The sequence below is a fragment of the Crinia signifera genome, chromosome 6 (assembly GCF_055691185.1).
Source record: "Crinia signifera chromosome 6, ASM5569118v1, whole genome shotgun sequence".
NCBI lineage: Eukaryota > Metazoa > Chordata > Amphibia > Anura > Myobatrachidae > Crinia > Crinia signifera.
Window position 1 is genome coordinate 221,114,095 of NC_139222.1, and position 21,755 is coordinate 221,135,849.

General features: G+C 44.7%; 1 protein-coding gene across 8 annotated transcripts in view; it reads left to right on the forward strand.

Moving 5' to 3' along the window:
* The first annotated feature begins 2,315 nt into the window (after positions 1–2,315).
* The window catches only part of PPP3CB (protein phosphatase 3 catalytic subunit beta), a 52,577-nt gene continuing 33,137 nt past the window's right edge, over positions 2,316–21,755 (forward strand). Inside the window, exon 1 of one of the 8 annotated variants that reach the window (XM_083148889.1) lies at positions 2,316–2,626. In XM_083148889.1, the coding sequence (XP_083005015.1) occupies positions 2,578–2,626 (49 nt within the window). In that variant the 5' untranslated portion in view covers positions 2,316–2,577. The remainder of the gene's footprint in view (positions 2,627–21,755) is intronic. The other 7 variants (XM_083148885.1, XM_083148887.1, XM_083148881.1 and 4 more) reach the window with 7 other exon arrangements.

Sequence of the window (21,755 nt, forward strand, 5' to 3'; positions counted from 1 at the left end):
TTGCTGTCCTCAAGTTCTGTTGCCTCAGCAACCCTAGCCTGATTGTCTGATGTATGCCTTTATAACAGTACGTGCAGCTTTTTATTGTAACCATTTTTATATGTTTGTAACTTTGTGGTTTTTTATACCAATCACATATCCAATAATTTACTAAACTTTACATCTTACCCTTACCCAACACTGAGTCACCACCTGCAAAGCCAAGTCCTTTGTGTGGTGGTGGGGTGTGTGTGGGGGGGGGGGGGGGGGTGATTGTGTGCACCTCTCACCTTGCTAGATGTCCTTGTTGCTGCTGCCGAGTAGCAGGAAGCTGAGCTGCCGCTTGGGGCCGAAGAAGGCAGCAGCGTCACTGCACAGCGCGGATCCGGAGCTTGCTGACCACACTGGGAACCGGTCGCACATGTAAGTTGCCTCCTGCGGCTGCAACTTGGAGCTGCACTTCATCCTGTGCTACTACAAGCACTTTGGCGAACCTAGATGGTATGGGCACTGCCTGGGGTGCCCTGGCAGAGGACCGGGGATAAACCTTTTCGTCTGAAGTTGGGACCCGCCCACCTTAAAAAGAGGGCGTGGTCAAAAAATCACCGGGACCTACTGGGGAATTCCCCAGTCCCCAGCTGGGCCAGTCCGAGCCTGCTCCCTGGTACGGGCGAGGCTCGCCGCAAATGCAGGGAGCCTACTGCATATAGTGGCGAGCCACGCCCTTTCGACTGCCCTGCATGCAAAAGACATGGGGGTATATTCAATGGGGGGGGACGCTTCCCCCCCCCATTGAATATACCCCCATGTCTTTTGGGGGGGGGGGGGGGCTGATCGCAGGTTGCGAACATAGCTCCACCCTCTTACTGAATTAGGCTCCGCTCAATCATTTGTAGGGGGGAGAAATCTCCATGAATCGATGATGCATGAGGTGGCAACCCTGTGGGCCCCATATTAATTACATATTCCGGTGCTTGTTTCCTAGCACGGCGCCCACGATATTAAGTTGTATGACATCTCGTTGCATTGCATGCGGGCATATGGCATGCGATGCGATTTTAAATTGTATAAACCCCTATATGATTTTAAATTGTATAAGCACCCTAACGGGTGCTTACTTTGTTAAATGCACCCCCACGCCACCCCCACTATCAACGCCAACCCAAAGCGTGGCGAGCGTAGAGAGCCCGCGAGGGGTGGCATTACGCGTCCTCAGACCGTTTCATACCCCCACTATCCACGTTGGCGTGGAGTCCATGCGAGAGGACGCGCAATACATGTAAAGTAATACGCGTCCGCTCGCCACGCGTCGGGCTCGGTGGCTCACCACACTATATAAAATCAACTTCACGCCGACATGGATAGTGGGGGTATGAAAAGATCGGAAGACGCGTACCGCTGTGCTCGCCACGCTTCGGGTTGGCGTTGATAGTGGGGGTGGCGTGGGGGTGCATTTAACAAAGTAAGCACCCGTTAGGGTGCTTATACAATTTAAAATCATATAGGGGTTTATACAATTTAAAATCGCATCGCATGCCATATGCCCGCATGCAATGAGATGTCATACAACTTAATATCGTGGGCGCCGTGCTAGGAAACAAGCACCGGAATATGTAAGCACCCATTACGGTGCTTATACAATTAATTATCTTATAGGGGGCACATTTAACATTGAAAACACCCATTAGGGTGCTTGTACAATTTTAAATTGTATACCATTGTATATGTGATGGTATACAATTTAAAATTGTATAACATCAGCTGCCATCGCGTAACATCGCAACGCATACCATTGTATGCCTTATGGTCTGCGATGCGATGGGCGCTGTGCTAGAAAACAAGTACCCATATTCCGAATCTGAATATCTAGCAAAAACATGCGATTTGGTTCATATTTTCATTAAACCATTTAATATTTCACCCCGCGGTCATGGGACCCCAAATACCTGTAAAGACTTTTACAATAACATGTAAAATATCGAACCTCTTAAAGTCATTCAAGGCTATGAGGTGCATGAATGGAGCTGCAAGTTTACTGACACAGAAATGCCTGAGAATAGCCTACATGCACAGATTTATATTCAGATTTATTTACAAGCATTTAACATTACAGCCTTGAGGTCATGAGTGCAATCCCTGAACAGGGCATCATATGTGTGGAGTTTGTGTGTTCTCCTCGTGTTTGTATGCTTTATATACCACACTTCAATACCTACGGTATACATGCCGCAGGTGTAAAGAAGCCGGACACACGGCGGTGTCACAGCAACCAGACAGCGTAGCGCCCGTCCCCTGCTCCCTCCTCCCGGAGCAGCCAGCCGCCGCCACCTCCTACCGTGTGTCTGTGCCAGTGTAGGGGGGGAGCCGCCGCGGTGCACGCTGGGTCAGGACATCCCCCTTCCCGCGCCGTGTGTGAGCCGCAGAGTCTGCGCTGCCGCCGCCATGTTGCCAGCAGCCGCCACCGCTGCCGCCGTCAGCCTCTAGCTGTGCCCCGCGTCTGCCCTCCCCTTCCCCTCCCTTCCTGACAGTCCAGTGCCGCCAGGAGGAGGCCGCAGCGGAGTCACCGAGAGCAGGGAGCGGCTATCCCGGCGCCGAACCATGTCCACCAAGGACGGTAAACACTCCACCACCGAGCGGGCGGTTAAATGTGAGTCTGTTTGTGTCGGTCTGTTCCTCACCCCCACCTCACCCGCGGACCCCTCCCCGGGCTACCTGGGTGACAGCTCTCTGGGTCTCCCACCTCCTCAGCGAGCGGAAAGATGGCGGCCCCGCAGCTGATGGCCGTGACCGGCCTGGGGAGACGGATCTGCACCCCCCTACATAGCCTCCCGGTCCCGGAGCTCCCCCCCGGGCCGCTGTGTGGTGTCAGATGCAGCGTGTCTGGCCTGCCTGAGCAGGCACTGCAGGGGTTACACACACATGTACACACACACACATGTAGTCACTCTGTATGCCATATAAGTATGTTCTGTGTGTGTCTGTGTCACATGTGTGCATGCTGCCAGGGGAGCAGTGCTAGGGATACAGGAGGGATGCCAGTAGGTAGGTGGTAATGGGATAATGACAGCTCGCAGGGTAACCTGCCCCCATGTGGGCTGTATGGCTGCATCACTGCCATGATTTAGGAGCTGTCAGTGTGTGGGTGCAGGCAGGCCTGAAGGATTGGGATTCCTGCACAGCTCCTGTGACTGCTGTCTGTTCCTTTCTGCCATATTGAATCAAAAGAAAACTGACACAGGCTGAGCATTATTTTTTTAATTGGTTACTGTTAAAAAATAAAACAAGTGTCTTGTTTGTTTGTCCGCGGTAGCCATGGCTTTTAAAATGTCAACATGTGAATGTACTGAATTGACATCAATATAAGGCTTATTAGTATCGTATTGACATGCACGTATAGTGGATTATCATTTTGGTTTGTATAAATCTGGCTTTTAATATAAAATATATATATTTTTTCGTTTGCACATCTGCACACTCTGATTTTGGAACCACCTTCCTTGAGCAGTGAGAGGTCCAGTACATCCCAGGACTCTATAAACTTGTAATATATGGTGGCCTGTTGATTTGTTGTGGGAAGTGTTTCGTATATATTGTGGTCTACTGTGCTACTCCTGTGTTTGCAATAACTAAGGTTGTGGCATTGCTTTCAACTATGATGACCGATGTGTAGGGTGCTGTTTACAACTTGTTCCATCGTTGTTATGAGTAGGTTACAAGCTTAGGAACATTACACAAGCGTACATTGTGCTATTTATGAGTAGGTTACATTTCAAAAGTAATGTTTCGTGAACTTATAGTGTATACTGTATATACCACATCAATATTTACATGATAGACTGATGTTAGATCTTAGATTTGTTGTAGCACTGGGAACAACCGATCTCCTGCATTATATCAATATAAGAAAATACGTTTATTTTTTGCTATCCCTCCCCAAGTTAGGATTACTGCAAATGGTAATGCTATTTTTACTTTGTAGCTACTTAATATAGCATTTAGCTTTTTTTTTTTTTTTTTCTTGTGGTGCTTGCAAACAGCTGTGGCTCCTTAGTACATATCAGTGGCTAAAGTTGTACTCTGTAGTGTTTTCCTAGTGCACTGTGGCATGTAGGGAAAGTAGGTCGTTTTAATACTCTACTTTGTTTCCCATTTAGTTGTAGTATAGACTGTTGTTGATTCGGTACTTGTTTCCTAGCACGGCCACAAAGATCTTGATCGTGGGCATCGTGAGGTAAAATCGGGGGCATCGCGATTTCCCCATAGGGAACAATGTTAAATACCTCAATTTACCCGCGATGCCCCCGATTTCCCATGGGAATCAATGTTAAATGGCTCAATTTACCCAAATCATCATAGGGAACAATGGGAAATGGTCCAGAAAACCCAAAAAACACAGCTGAACACTGAAATGTCCCCCCAAAAGTAGTTGACGCCACCCCACGATCAACGCAAACCCGAAGCGTGGCGAGGGGCGGCGGTACGCGTCCTCCGACCTTTTCATACCCCCACTATCCACGTCGGCGTGGAGTTGAGAATAGAATAGTGTGGCGAGCCACCGAGCCCGAAGCGTGGCGAGCGCAGTGGATACCTGTGAAGGACGCGTTTACCTGTGAAGGTATCCGCGTCCGCTCGCCACGCTTCGGGCTCGGTGGCTCGCTGCGCTCGCCACACTATTCTATTCTCAACTCCACGCCCACGTGGATAGTGGGGGGATGAAAAGGTCGGAGGACGCGTACCGCCGCCCCTCGCGGGCTCGCTGCGCTCGCCACGCTTCGGGTTCGCGTTGATCGTGGGGTGGCGTAAACTACTTTTGGGGGGACATTTCACTGTTAAGGGGTGTTTTTTGGGTTTTCTGGCCCATTTCCCATTGTTCCCTATGATGATTTGGGTAAATTGAGCCATTTAACATTGATTCCTATGGGAAATCGGGGGCATCGCGGGTAAATTGAGGCATTTAACATTGTTCCCTATGGGGAAATCGTGGGCATCGCGTCTGGACCATTTAAGCTTTTTTTAGCCGCATACGACGCGACCGACGCGATATTGACTTTTTTCAATGCATTTCAATGGGAAAATCGGGGGCATCGCGTCGGTCGCGTCGCAGACCACTAAAAATTACACCCGATGCCCGCGATTGTGGCCGTGCTAGGAAACAAGTACCGTTGATTCTTCCAAATCTATTTGCATTGCCTGCTAAGGAACTCCCAAAGTAACTTCTAATTGTTTCCTAAAATTGGCTATTTACAGTATAAGCCTGTCTGGCAATGAGAGTACTTTTGTAAAATGTAATAATTTTTTAAATATAATTTTTAAAGTGCTTTTCCACTTTACATTGTGTATTTGGTCCAATGTTCCCATTTCCTGTAATAAAACATATCAGTGGAGAACAATCTCTCAGTCAGAGCCACAGGGATGGGCAATACGTTGCCCTCCAATTGTTGATGAACTACACATCCCAGCATGCCATGCATCAGTTGCAGCTTAGCTAAATAGCAAAACTAAGGCAAGGCATGTTGGGATGTGTAGTTCATCAAGAGCTGCAGGGCCGCTCATTGCCCACCTCTGGCCTATAGCAATGGTTCCCAAATGCAGTTCTCCAGGTAGCCTAGTGGTCCAGGTTTTCAGTGTATATATAAGCTTGGGTACACCCTAATAGATATGTCTACAGACGGACATCAGAAATGGGCATGTGCCTGCCCATTGAGCTGTCAATCACTGACTGCTCCCGGTGAGGCTGTACGGCGATCGGCGGATCACAGCGTGATGCGCCAATATATCGTTAGCTATATCAGGCATTGGTTGTATCGCACAGCCAACGAGATATATCTGTGAACAACTGTGTTCAGATATGTAGATGGTACACATTGGCCGATGGTGCATCGATATATTGGCAGTTCAATTGAGCAGCCGATATATAGGCCAGTGTGTACTCACCCTGGACTATTAGAGTTCCTTGAGGACTGTGTTGGGGAATCTATGGCCTTTAGTGATTAGCAGGTAGTAAATGAGTGCTGGGTTATCATTGCTCAATAAAAAAGGACTCCCACCAAAGTATTGTTATAGGAAAAGGGGTGAAGTATGATTTAAAGTAGAGACCTGTTTACCATTTTGTGCATTTGGTTCTAAACATGCAAACTACATTTGTGTATTGTTGACAAACTACTAGAATAGAATATAATCAACTTTATTGGCCATGTGTGCTTGCGCACACTAGGATTTTTTTTGTGCATTTATAGTGCAGCATCAAGAATGGAAGGGGGGGGTGGCATTACATTGAGACATTACCTGCGGTGACGACATGCCCACCGAGCAGCACAGCGCCTAGGCAGTCATCAGCGATATAAGCAGGGACAGTACAGTTATCACACAGGGAACACATACCCGCCGAGCTGCACAGCGCATAGGCAGCCATCCATGGCGCCACTGGTCCCTTCAGCAGCCAGGTAGGTAACAATATAAGCAGGGACAGTATAATGGCACACAGAGAACACATACCTGTAGCTACTAGCAAAGTAAAGTTTTTTGTGAAACTGATTTTTTCAGTATACAGTATTATAGAATGATTAAGCGCTTGTATAATATGTCTATATGCATGCCAGAAAAAAATAAAAAAAATAAAATTGAAGATAAAATAAAGACAGTAAAATAACAGGTAAAGATTTAGCCTTTTGATGTTTACAACTCCTTTTGGAGTAAGTGGAGTTATTTTCCAATGGGTTGTTAGCGTGGCTTGCACTTTGATGTAGTTGCGGAGGTCGCCGTTGGGATTGTTGGTCAGCGGTATTCAGGAGGGTGTGGATGCCCTAACTGTCCCTAACGTTACCTCTCCTCAGGGTGTTCTTAATTGGTGGCGTCTTCTCCGTTTGCAAGCTGCTTCTCCGAAACCGGAAGTTGCAGTCCATGCTTCCGGTGGCGGCGGTGTGCTCATCTCACGTCTCCCCTTCGGACCAACGCGTTTCGAGGCACTCGGCCTCTTTGTCAAGGATGGTGGCTGTTCGATTGAGCCTTCTGTTTTATAGCGTTGTGGCTCAGAAATGTTTTTTTTTTAAATTTTATTTTCAGGAATACACAATAAAACTACGCGATACGGTCACTAGGTCAACAGTATGCAGGTCAACCATTAAAGGTTGACAGGGCTTATGTCGACACATATTAGGTTGACAGTCAAAAGGTCGACATGCATTTTTCACGTTTTTTTTTTGAGCCAACTTGGGCCTACAGTCAAATTTTCATAACCTACCATCCCCTAGGGCAGTGATGGCTAAACTTGACACTCCAGCTGTTGTTGAACTACACATCCCAGCATGCCCTGCTAAAGTTTTACTATTTGGCCATGCTGAAACTGATGCAGGGCATGCTGGGATGTGTAGTTCAACAACAGCTGGAGTGTCAAGGTTAGCCATCACTGCCCTAGGGCGTGGAGGGAGAATATAAAAGTGTGGCGAGCGCAGCCAGGCACCGTGGCTGAAGCATGGCGAGCTCAGCGGGGCACTGATACAGTGTTCATGTTGACTTACGACAAAATTTGGGCCAAAAAAGTGACAAACTCATGTCGACCTAATGCTTGTGGCGACCTTAGCCATGTCGACCTATTTCATGTGTCAGTCTAAGCCCTGTCGACCTTTAGTGGTCAACGCTATGACCCATACCAAAAACTGCTGTACAGCAACATTTTGAAGCACCATAAAAGCTTATGGCTGTCGGCACTGTCATTTCAGCTCACCCTCCCGGGGTGGCAAGCTGCAATGCGGGAAAAGGCACCTATTTCAGTTGCGCAAACAGGACTTTTCACATATTACTCCCATTAGTTCGGTCCGGTTCAGCCACTATGCTCTTTTAAACCTGACCTTAGTGGGGCTGATATGCACAATGCGCATTCCGCCATCTGCTCTTACAGCCACGCATCAGTCAGTGATTGACAGCTCAGTGGGCGGTTGCATTTGCACGCGCCCGCCTACTGAGCTGTCAATCACTGACAGCTTCTTTTGTGATGTCAGTCCCAACAGATCGAGCAGCATGTTTGGAGAATATGCTGCCCGATCCGTCTGTAGATATATCTGCAGATCAATTGATTAATCCTGTTGACCGATAAAGATTTTTATTGGTATTTTATTTTTTGTATTTGTTTTCTTTATCACTTGCTTTTGCATTTTACAAATTACAAGACACAGTGTTCATTAAGATGGGATATAGGAAAGTTTCAGACTTAATTTAAAACTCATTTATCTGTTTTATAAAACTCGTTTTCGAACAAGTAATAACACGTAAAGATAGAAGACCGACACTAAAGCCGTGTACACACGGGGCTACGTCAAAATCACTTACAATGTTTCCCCCGGCCAAATAGATACTGTAGGCAAGAATATTTTGACTAGACCTGCAGGGTCTATTCGTCTGTACACACGAGCTGCTGCTGGAGATGGCCACCGGCTTATCACCGGCAGAGACTGGGCAATTTTGTACAAAATCGTTTAGTCAAAATCGTCCAGCTGCAGCCTGTGTGTGCCTGTGTCTTAAGGGGTGTACACATGGAGCGATCCTTCTAAGCGATTTTTACTACATATGGCAGTATTCAATTAAAATATTCTCCGTGCATGGCTAGCTTTTTTTTTTCGCTCGCCATGCACTCGCCGTGTTTTTGCGGAGATTCTCCATGTTTGGAGATTCTCCGCCACGGCACTTTAGATAGTATTCAATGTGACTGATACTCGCCGCCCCTCGCGGCAAGTATCAGCCAATCCGGCGTATGAGGTGACGCCGCAGGGAGCCTGAGGATGGCGGCAGGCAGGCAGGCAGATGGAAGTCTCCCTGCCTGCTCCAGAACGTATGTGGGGGGAGGTGGGCGAGCCAGGAGCCAGGCAGCACAGGCTGCTCCCCCCGGGAGAGCCAACAGGGGGCCGGGTATTCACTGCACCCGATCGTGCATATGTAATGATCGGGTGCAGTGAATATATGAATATCTAATGAGCGGCTCGGCTCCCGGCCCTGCTCTGTGTAAAAAAAATATATATATATATTTTTAAATTAAATATATATTCATGTGCTATAAGCACATGAATAAAAATAGCATGCCCTTTCACAGATTAAAATTCCTGATTTTTTGACACCAAAATTAAAACAATAAACCTTTTATTGTAAAAGTTCATATTCCACTTCTCCATGAAAAGATGAGAGAATTGCTACACTGAGAGACACGGCGAAAATCGCTTAGAAAGACGGCGAGAACTGCAAATTGAATAGGGTTGCTCGCTTTTTGAGAGCAAAAGTCTCCGTCCAACGCGAGAAAAGCACAAATTCGCCATAAAACACTGAGAATTTTTCTCATTGAATACTGCCCATAGTCAATATTGCTTAGAATGTTAAGATCTCTGTCAAGGTTAGACAAATCGAGTTGCCAGGCAAGAATATTTTGACTCGATTGCTGGCTGTCTAGTCAAGATCGCTGGTACTCCGAGAGAGATATACACTAGGCGATCTGCAATGAATACCAAGCAAGTATGTTAAATCTAGTATAGTCAAAATCACTTAGTCAAAATCGCTGTCGTATCTAGTCAAAATCGCTTAGTTAAAGTCGCTCACTAGCAAAAATCGCTCCGTGTGTACACCCCTTTACAGTAAATGACATCTTACAATTACCTTTTTGTATGCATATAGTTGAAGCTGAGAATAATTTTTACACTGCAATGTAGACTTCAGTTTGAACACATAACACTCAAATCTAAGGGGGGTAATTCAGTTAGTGCTGGTAATTTAGCAGGTGTGCAAAACAGAGGTTGCACCGATATATTGTTTTGCCGTGGGTCATTCAGATGAAGCCCATTTTTCTTGTCTATTCAAATATCTTTTGGGTTGTAAACACATAGGATCCAGCCTAAGTTTCTGGACCCTTATGGTAACGCTTCAGTGAATCAGAATCACGAAAATAGGCTATTAGAGGGGGGTTTCTGAGCATGAGCTCAGGTTTGGGGAAAAAAAAGCGGAGCGCTATGCAAAGCCGTCCTGAAAGCCGCTCATCTGCTGGTATAACCAGCAGATTAATGGCTTTCCCGGCGATGTTGCGGCAGCGCTCATCGCCCGGGCATACACACTGGGCGGCTTTGAGCTGAAAGCCGCTCAAACCTACAGATAACAGAAGTACAGCTATTGAATCATGGGTTGCAGTTTTACTTCTGGGGGTAAATTTACTAAAGCTTCTGAAAATAAGAAGTGGTGGTGTTCATGGCAACCAATCCGATTCTGTCATTTTGTAGAATGCAAAAGAGAAATTATAGAATCTGATTGGTTACTACGGCCTTGGCGTTTCTTCATGTGGGGATATTTTTTTTCCCCTTGAATAAGTAAAATCTTAATGACCACATGAGAATTTGATTTATCACAGTTTTTAGAACTTGTCGAGGATAAAGGGGTTATGTTTTAATATGTAAAATAACTGGTAGTCCATCATTTCTTTTGTACATGATTGCAGGTGTGTTAAATATATATATATATATAAGGATTTGTTCGGCACTCCGGACGAAAGATAATGCACCGCGGTGCCTTCCTCCGCAATTGATGTAGGAGAGAACCAGGGGCTTGTGGTGGGGCTCCCAGAAATAAGGCGGCACTCACGGAATTTAGTTGAAAAATCAATGTATTAGAAGTGACAAAAAAGTCATTTGTCTCGTCAACGTTTCAAGGTCACGCAGGACCTTTTCATCAGGACGTGCAGGGGTGTATAAAGTGCTGTGCATATATGTATGTATGTATGAAATATAACATTTGAATGATATTTGTATGTGACATTATTATGTCTTCGGATAGCCAAGAGTTTTGGCAAGTAATTAACTTTTTAACTGGTATTGATTTCAGTGGGGTCTTTCTCAAGTGTGTGTATGGGGCCTGTCTGTGAAATCTTTCTGTAAAACATAGCAAGATCTAATTTAATACTAAAATACTAATTTTATTATTGTTGCTCCATATTATGTTTCAAATACAGGGCCAAATGTAATAGGGTACGAGATTTTGGGAGTGTTCCAATTTTTTAAAGCGGCAATCGTTTAAATGGCAAACTCATCCTGTTTTTTTTTTTTATTAATTATTGCCCCTTAAAACAATAGGAAAACTCCCCAAATCTCCCACATTTTGATTCTCACACCCTATTACAGGCATGTCCAAACTATGGCCCTCCAGCTGTTTTGAAACTACATGTCCCATCATGCCTTGTTTTGCTTTTAGGGACTGCTAAAACTGTGGCCTGGGATGCTGGAGGGCCATAGTTTGGACATACCTGTCCTATTACATTTGGCCCTCAATGTTTAATATATATACAACAGAATAAGTGGCAACAATTTTAAATATTTGCCAGGCCGAATTTGTTGGTGTATCAAAGCACATCCTTCATCCTGCCGTGGAGCTACAGTAGCTCTCCCTTCTCTGCAATTACCAGCAGAACATGTTGAGTAAACAATGTATTTTTTGTTTTGTAAATAATCCTGTTTAATAAATACTAACCTGTAGAGCACAGATGACTGGAATAAATTAGTACTGAATACACATATAAGAGGAACTGCTGTGAAGTTCAGCATCCCAGTCAAAATGCCAAAAGGTCAAACATTAGACATGTAAAACATTTTTGGTGTGTCTGTTGACATAGGTCAACCTTAGACACCGTATTAGTGTCTAATGTTGCTGCGCTTACCATGCTTAAGAAACTATTAGAATCCCATGCCCACTTGGATCCTGAAGTAAGAACAAATTGGCTTCAAAGGAAAACTTTTTGACCTGTCGACATTTTAAATGTTTGACAATTCAACCCTGTAGGTATTTCGACCTTGTCAGTATTGTGACCATCGGTCAGTGGTTGTCTGGAATTTGACCGTCGGGAAACTGACTGCAATCCATTTCCACAGATCTACTGCTAAATCTTTGAACCTTAAGCCGGGTGCACACTAGACAATATTTTAAATGAGTTTGCTGATATTGACAATTCGTTATAACAAATTCTTGAAATTGTTCAGTGCGTATGCACTAAATTGATAGCGACCTGCGGGACTAAGCATAGTTATTAATGATGCTTTCTGTAATCTATCTATACACGCAAGCAATTCAATTTTTATATAAATACTAAAAGGATCAAACCCCCATAATTACAACGCAGCACGTTCCTATCTGCCTGGCAGGTTCCCTTCTCCTCTTAAAGGCTGTCTCATCTCGCTAGCAGTGGCTGCCATTGTAAGGATGACCTTTGTCCCAGCTTCCACTGCGCATGTATGTTGGAGACGGGACAAGCCTTATAATATAAGGCATTAAAATGTATGTAATCCTTTTGTTGCTAATCAACGTTAATGATTCATCCACATTACAATTTTTACATCACATGACAGGTGCTTTAACCATGGGAAGCCAACCCAGTCCTCGATAGCTACTAACCGTTTAGGTTTTCCATACCACCCAGCTGGGGAACAGGCATAGTCATTACTAACTGTCACATTTTCAAACATGCTGCATTCATCCCTAACTGACACATTATACAGAAGACATGAACTGTTGGTAGCTCTCGAGGACACTGGTTGTTACCTCTGTCCCTAAACTTAAATATGTTGTTACAATGAACACTGTTTATTAATTTCAAGATAAAACCCCTGTGGGGATTGCAAAGTAAAAGCATCAATGTAGGGCAGGGGTTCCCAATCTTTTTTTAATCACGGCACCCTAGAGTATAAGAATTTTTTTTGCGGCACCCCTAGGCCAAATTTATTTTAATTAGATTGGATTTATATGCTATTCTTAGGGTCAGTTATGTGGAAAAGGGCAGGATTTGCTTCTGTTTGTACACATTTTATGATTGGCAGCCACCAGCACTGGTTTTGCTTATAAATAATTAACCATTAATAATTTTAGTTGGTCCTGGACTACCAACCCAGGGCACCCCTGCATGTGTCCCGAGGCACCCCAGGGAGCCACGGCACACAGTTTGGGAACCACTGATGTAGGGGGTTGTGATGCAGGTTGTTATTTACATTCTAATACTGTCGTAATTACACATAACCCCTACATCGTATTTAGTTGAAATGCCCCATGATCTGATATCCAACTAATTGCTGCTGTCGGCATTCTGTATTTTAAGTCTGTGCTTATCATATATGCCTATCAATTTTGAAATTTTGATTACAGGTGCTTGTTTTGTACACTTTTTATTTGTAAATGACATTAAAAATACAATGTATGTACCACTTTGAAGATGTGCCCAAATTAGGGTTAATTCAATGTGAGCCAATTGACCTACCACTGGTTTTGAGATGACAAACACTTCTAGACTGTCATACCATATATGTATATTGCAAAAATTCAAGCCAAGGATTTACAATTCTTAAGTAATCACACTTCAGACAATGGGCTGCATTGAATTGTCAGATCTCCTGTATAAAGTGACAGGAAAGTGCAAGACAGATATGCGATTGAACTTGGTACTTGTGTAGTTTCACAGCAGCAGGCTATGCTATGTTTTCAGCGTAGGCTAAGCTACGTTGTCAGCGTAGCCAAACGGCTGTCTAGCGTAGTGTCACCGCACTGTCCCCGGGAGCTGCAGCTCCGTCCCTGGCAAGCCTAGTGAGCGCCTCTCACACAACATCGGTAACCGCCAAATCCCCTGTGCTGGCGGATGCCGGCGGAGAGGAGATCATACGGGCGCCGGCGAAGCGGCGCTCCATCTGTCTGAGCAGGAGCATCTCAGAAGCTTGTGCGTCTCAGTTATTATTGCGGCAGGGTATGGCAACCCTGCCTGTGTCCGCTTCAGGGAGACAGACAGGGTTAGGGGTTCGGTAGCACATGCGTCTCCTGCAGAAAGGGGGGGTGCAGTGCGCAAGTGCGCCTAATGCACAATAAAGACGCATTTGCCAGTGCTTCATGTTACATACTGGCAAATGCCTCCATTTCAAACCCCCACTATCCAGGCCAGCCCGAAGCGTAGCGAGTTCCCCCCTTTGTTCATACCCCCACTATCCACGTCGGCGTGGAGTTGATTGTATAAAGTGTGGGCGGGAACACAATGCTGATACTGACGGCTAACTGACTACGTAAGCTCCTAATACTGAGAGGGATGCTGACTACGCTGGCTGCAGGAACACTACACTGATTCTGACAGGGATGCTACGCTGACTACGTAACTGCCGCAATGAAACTACACAAGTACCTTGAACTTTTCTCCGCACTCATTAGAGTTGGGTTTAGCTGTGCATAGCTGCTAAACCCAATGAAACTAAAGGACTTTCTGTGGAACGATCCGTTTGGTGTCTCAAATGGGTGACTTTTCCCAGCTTTCAGCTCACCACAAATGGGAATACATTTCAATTGCTCCTTTGGGCGCCCTCTAGTGGCTGCTGGCAGCACAAACCTTTGAATATGGCCCAATGCACATTGAGAGATGTCTGTGTTCTTCATTTTCATCTTATTATACCCCGTCTAGCATGTCGACCCGGAAATTTGCCTTTTAACACAGGTTTTTTTGCAGTGTGAATGGGTCCCATACCCAGATCTCATACATGGGTAAAACCCGTGTGAGATCCGGGTATGCAGACACAGGTTGACCCGTTCTCATTGCATAAAAACCTGTGTTAAAGAACAAATTACCGGGTTCTTCACCCGGGAATTTGCCTTGGGGTCAGTCCCTGCAGTCCCCGGCATTTTAATGCCGGGTAAAAGCCATGTATTTCTCACTCGCAGTGAGAACACGTAATAATGGGAGGCTTATAATGGGATAGCATCAAAACATTATTGCTTATTGTAAACAAGCCCCTCATGACTTTTTAATACAGTATTTGTTGAGGAAGATTTAGGTGTATGAAACCTTTAATCTATGACAAAAGTGAGCAGTAACCGTTTTAGTAGTGAATAATGGTAGTGCTCTACAGTGCACACTGGCCCATAGTGGTAGTGCAGTAGCTGTGCTCTCAGAGAAGCTGCAGAAATACCTCATTCTTCACATATGTCCTTGTACCATATCTCCTTAATGCTCCTCCTTTACCTGCTTTCTATATGGTATTTAAACAAGTCTTTCCCATAAGTGCCTCTGACCCCCTTTCTGCCTTCTACCTCTACCATTTGCCTGTCTGCCACCTCCCTATGTACACTTATCATCCCCCCTTCCCATATGTACCTATGACCTTGACCACTGCCGCCTAAAGTGTACCTCTGAGCCCCCTCCCCAAATGTCCTTATGCTTTCTACCTCCCCATGTTTGCCTATTCTCTCCCCTCCCCTTATGTGCCTCTGATCTCCCCCCAAACCTGTCTCTGACCCACCTTCTCCTCCTTCCGATGTGTATCTCTGGCCTCATCCTCTGAGATGAAAAGTGAATATAGGCTGCAGTACATGTAACGTTAGAATTGCTCCTGTGTGAAGCTATGGTGGGGCGCTAGTACCAACATAAAGAAGAGCAGAGCTACACCATTATGCGGTATGTCATACCTTGTCTGGTTAAAATTCTGTCAACACCAATCAAACCATTGATGATTGTATATTCACAGCACAATAGTTTGGTCGGAGGTTGCCATGTTATTTCTAAAATACAATCTCCTGCCTACCTACTCCTTTCCTCAGAATTCTCCATTAGCAAGTGTGATGTTTTTATAGAGGATTGGGTCAAAAAGCTTTTTAATGGAAGCAGTAATGAATATTATCTAATTGCCATATCTAGATAGAATATCAGTGATTACAAATACTGAAGTCTTTTCTTAACACACATTATTACACTACTGTCTATTATTAGGTGTTATAGGTTTTGCAAGTTGTGAACCAGAACTATAAAGAAAACTGATGTCAGGCCTGAAAAACTGATATTGCAGGAGTTAAAGGGGCTGGCTTCTCACAACCATGAGCACACAACGCTTCACTGACACATCTGCGAGAGCAACCAAAGGAGATGTAATTGGGCTGTAATGGAGCGTTCTCCTGTAGGCAGTGTTCAGAGAGGGCATGCCAATGCAACTGCTGACTATACAGTTATCTGTTATATAAATACACCTTCTATCAGATGGAACATTTGGACCAGTTATAGGGCTGCTGCAAATACACACTGTATCAGCCTGAAACTGTGTACCCTATGGCGGTGTTATGCCCCGTACATAAGGGGCAATGGGAGGAGTGTGCTGAGCGACCTAGTTAATCACAGATTGCAAAGTGCTGAGTCATCTGTCATGGCCAGTGTTCTCAATTGAGAGAACATTGGCGATGACTACATTTTATACTGCATGCAGTATAAAGCCCCATACACACTAAACAATATTGTCTGGCTTTCTGAGCGATATTGTGAATAAAATTGTCTAGTGAGTGCACTCAATGTTGTTTACAATTCAAGCTCCCGTGCGTCATTGGCGCCCCCTCCCTCGTCCTGCATGTTAAGACAAGGGAGGTCCTTAATGACAGCCATGTAACACCTGCAGCATGATCGTCACTCTCCCCCACTGTCCCCTCGCCCCCGCCAACATCGGCATTGGTGGGGTTTGGGTAATGTGTATGGGGCTTAAATCTAATCAGACAATAGCGACGCGGTGCATCGCCCTTCCCGGGGGCCATACACTCAGCAATCCATGCTTAATCTCTAAGTAATCTAGAAAGATTGCTTAGAAATGGAGCTGTAATCGCCCCATGTGTTTGGCCCATTAGAGGGGTTACTGAGGTAGAGATCAAATACATTGGCGTCCATGTTCATCAGCTGAGCATCGTCTAATCATAATTGTTCTGCTAAGCACAAAGCCTAGGCTTTATTATGAAGCAGGTTGTACATCGCTGAAACAATAGGCTGTGTTTTCTCACAGAGTGAACTTGGCTATGAAGCACTTGTATCTGTAAACTATTCTGGTTTCACACAGACCTTTCTTTCACATCAGTTTTTACCGGAAAATACTTGTGCGATCTTGTCATTAAATCTGAACAAATTATACTGCAAAATGTACCTGTTCTTTCCAACCCAAAAATATCCAATGCCGGCAGTTTTCAACATCAATTGGAAATAGTGGGGAAATCAAATGTTAAATCACATGTGTTTCAGCTTAGATTCCAATCTGATGTGCGCTTCAGATAGGAACATGAGACCGCAAGGCCTAAACTGTAGATTTATTGGGGGAACCCCCAAGCTTTGCTGGCATTGCATACAATATATCTTATGCAAAAGGACCACATACAATGTATGGTATGCAATCCTGCCGCCTGGGAAGCTGCTGGGTGATTTTAGGGGGATCGTATGCGACTTCTTATAAATTATGCAAAAAAATTTTTTCAGCTGTGTAAAACCGCCAGAAATTATCTGGATGCTTCTGCTTCCCTCTAAGGTGCAGTTGCTGTAAAAATTTCCATTCCATTTGGACTTTATTACATATGTTGTTCACATGCCAAGAATGTTTTAGTAAATGGCAAAGCAATAGATGTGACATCAACACTAGTTTTTCTGAAAATAATTGTTCAGTGACCTACAGAATTTCTGAAGAAATTTCATTATTGAATTGAGTCATGTGGCAAAACAGGCTATTGCACAGTGGTAGTAAGTATTGGTATAGTTATGCTTTCACCCCATTCTTCATGTACACTGCCATTTCCAAAAAAAAGACATGTTTGTAGTATTATCCTCCTCCAAATCCAGGCCAAGCATGAAACAGACCAAGTTTGGGGATCCCTGCTATTGTGAAACTCAAGCACGGGATGTTTCATGTATGGGGGTCCCTGTTTAATGAAAAGGGCTGAAGTAAAGCCCTCAGTCTAGTCCACATGCACACTAAGAATAACTGAAGTAAAATGTTAAAGGCTGGGCTCCCTTGTACCACCAGCCAAACATAAGCGGGCAATGTAATTGGTTGATGGGAAAGGGCATACTGTGGTTTTCAGACTGTGGTTATATTCAAAATGTCTTGGCAGAACAAAGATAGCTGGAATATTTCAGACTAAAGGCCTGTACACATGAGGCAATGGGTGCCCCATACTAAGCGGTTTGCTTTAGCACACATGCGGTGTGCCAGCGATGTGTGCGGGCCAGTGTTCTCTGTTGATGCGATTGCGATGCCGTCTCTGGGAGGGGGGGAGGTGTGCTTAAATTCTAAGTGATATAGTCCGATCACTTAGAAATATCCCTAAAAGTGCCCCGTTTGTGTGTGGGCCTTAAGTAGGTGATGAGCGAGTTTGCTATTCAAGCTAAATCGTATGGTAGGCATGGCTACACATGTGTACCATAAACATTGCACGTGCGCAAGCACCAATAGCTACAGAAAATGCGTATTGATTGTAAGGTTGACTGACAGAAAGCCGGCATGATGGGGGTGGTTACCACCTATGTTCTGAAAGTGTTAGAAAAAACACAGCCTGTCCCAGATATTTTGGAAAATGGTCTGTGATGTCAGAGATGACCACTTTCAGCCCGTCTCAGTTGCAGATAAAGGGGGGTATTCAATGTTAGGCGTGCTCCCGCAGCCATCTCCCGACGGGGGAGATGGCTGCGGGGCCCTATTCAATGCTGTCTTCCCCGACAGCATTGAACAGGGGTTTTGCGCAGAACGAGCCCGACAGCACAAGCTGTCAGGCTCGTTCTGCCGAGAAAAGCCGGAAATAGGCGAGCTCCTGGCCGGAGCTCGTCTATTTTCGTCATCAACTCGCGGCCACGCCCCCTTCTCGCCGCTCGGCGGCCGGGACATTGAATCCCGACTGCCAAGCTCCAGGCGAGCAAAACGAGAACGGGACAGGGGCACGGCTGTCGAGCTTGCTCAACAGCCATTCCCCTGACATTGAATACCCCCCTAAGGGTAGGGTCAGACCTGCTCAAATTTGCACAGATTGCAAAAAACCTTTACACATGGATTGGGAATTGCGTCTGTATAGTGATTAGCGATCCATTCACAAATCATTGTTGCAGTTTTACATGGGTGGGTTTTCTTTCTGTCTGGGCAGCTGCAATCTACACGGAATCATCTGCAACTTTGTACAACAGTAAACAGGTCTAAATCAAGCTCTAAAGGTGACCATACACGTCCCGATGCGAGCAGTACGATCTGTGCTTTGAAGTGCGCGCCCCCGCGGCACTTCATCGCACAATACAAAAAGTATGTGCAGCACATACTTTTTGTACTTGCTTTTTATCACATCGCATTGCATGCACAAGGCATGCAATGCAATGTGTGCTAGTTAAGCTGAAAACGCCCGCCCGCATCGGGACGTGTATGGGCATCTTAAGTTCTGGTAGCAAAACATAAGTTTGCATGAGAAATGATCTGATTAACTTTTATACTGGGTGAGATTGTGTAGGACAATAACGCGAGCTATATATAATTTAAGCTGCAAATCTGTCCTTTTCCTAGGGAATCACAGTTAATGTCCCCACATACACTGCGACAACTTATCCCCATATAATGCTTTCTGCCCAGGACCTTCACGGGTGGTAGCATCGCATGTGGTCCTTTTAGATTTGATGTATCCAAGGAGATTGCTTCTGCAGCAGGGCTGACTCTGAGGGCCCGGTGCGATGCACATGGGACAGTGTTTTGCACCGGACCCACTTTCGGTCACCTGAATATGGGTTCTTTTTCTGTGATTGCTGCAATCACAAGAAAATAACCCAAATTGCCGGAAAATCGCCCAGTGTATGGGGGCCTTTACTCACAACACACTTCTTTGTGCATATTTGTTACTTAACCTGGTTCTTATCTGCTGTTTTGGTGTCAACAATAAGACAGTCAAAGTAATTAACTAATCAGTACCTGTCATTCATTCAGCGCCTCTTCCTAAAGACAAAAAAAAATAGTAAATATTCGCAGGTAATTTGTCGTGTTTGTATACGGACAGGTTGATATTGTTGTGTTTAATTAGTGTTATTCTGGTGCTGCTTGCAATTTGTGTACTAATACTCTCATAAATCAATTCACATCCGCAATTTCATTCTGCTGAATGACAAGTGGAATGATACGTTTGCCACAAATTCTAATAGCTGTTTATTTTATATTAAGTCAGATGGTTTTATTTATAGAAGCTAGTTAAAGCAAAAATAATAAATATCAATGTGAATAAAACATGGGTTGGTTGCTTAGCATATGTAATATATTAGATGATGATGTTCTGGATGGCTCAGTAGTTAACGCCTCATATAGACCAAGCTGTGTAGAGTACCTACTTTATTACTCGCCCATACACCAAAAACATACTGGTCACTTCATTGGCTTCTCATAAAGTGGTTACATGTGTTAAAAATATATGTATGTGTAATAACACGCATTCCGAACAGCCATAACATTGTTACCACTGACAGGTTACATGAAGTACGATGCTACCTGTCAAAGGTTTGAAGCAAGTGAATGCTCTGTTCATGAAGTTGATTTGTTGAAGGCAAGACCCAAACTGTGGTGCTAGATGATTGGGTGAGAGCATCTTTCAAATGGCAGGTGTTGCGGGGTGTTCAATATATGGCATGCTTAGTACCTTTTTAAAAAGGTGATTCAAGGAAGAACAGCATTCTTACTGCAGAAATGTTGGAGTGCCAATCATTATGACCCCTACAAACTGGCGAAAGATGCTACAATGGGCATGTGACCTTGACAAGTGGACCATAGATCAGTGGCAGATGGTTGCCTGGTCTGATGAATCATGTTTTCTTTAGCATTATGTGGATAGCCAAGATGTGTGTGATTTTACCTTGGTTTGAGATGTTTACACCTGATGGTTTGAGATGGTTTACACCTGCGGGTAGTATAGCTTCCCACTAATCCTGCTGACCAACCTCTGCTGGCTCCTAATACTTTTGTGGGTGGCAGGAGCATAGCATAAATATCCAGCATCCCTGCTTGGATATTCCACGGTCACCTGTATATTTATATTATTAGAAAGTTAACGTGTTTAGGAACAACAGCAACTCAGAAACTAAGTGGAAGTCCATGTAACCTTACAGTGCTCAGTCAATAACTGCTAAAGCGCATAGATGGTGAAAGTCGCCAATGCTCTTCTGTTTCCAAAGCAGAAGAGTTTGCAAATTCCACTGGCAAATAATGTAAGCAGACCACTGTGCGGCTAAAGCTTAATGAAATTGGTTTTCATGGCCAAGCAGCTGCATGCAAGCCTCATACCTAGTCAGATTGAGTGAGTGTGTAAGCAGGGCTACACTGGACAGAGGATATATGTTCTGTGTATTGAGGAATTGTGCGTCTCTGTGTGGCAGATGGGCGTGTCTTGGTTTGGCAAATGCCAGGAGAATGTTATCTGTCTGTCTGCATCATGCCAACTGTTTGATGATGGAGAGATAATGGTATTCAGCTGTTTTTCACTATTTGCCTAGGCCCCATATCTCCAGCAAAGGGCAATCTTAAAGCTTCTGCATACCAAGACATTTTGATCACTGCTATTCTTTCATCTTTCCAGTTTGAGGATGGCCCTTTTTTTTATAGAAACATGACTGTCCCTGCGCACAAAGCAAGGACTCTAGAGACATGGTTTGAGTTGACCTTCACTGCCTCAGAGAGCCCTCAACCCCAAGGAGCACCTTTTGGGATGAACTGGAATGGAGATTGCATGCCAGGCCTTCTTGTCCACCACCAGTGCCTTGCTGCATAAATTGCTCAACAGAATGAATGGGCATAAATTCCTAAAGTAACATTCCAAAATCTTGTGGCAAGCATTCCAATAAGAGCGGAAGCTGTTCCAGACAATGCAGTGCCCCGGAATCCGCATAATGCTGAAGTTCCTACATCAAGAAGAACATGTTTGTACAGTTATCTGTTAAACATGGTTTTAGAACAATAAAGGGTATACAATAGGTAACCTAATCTAATTTA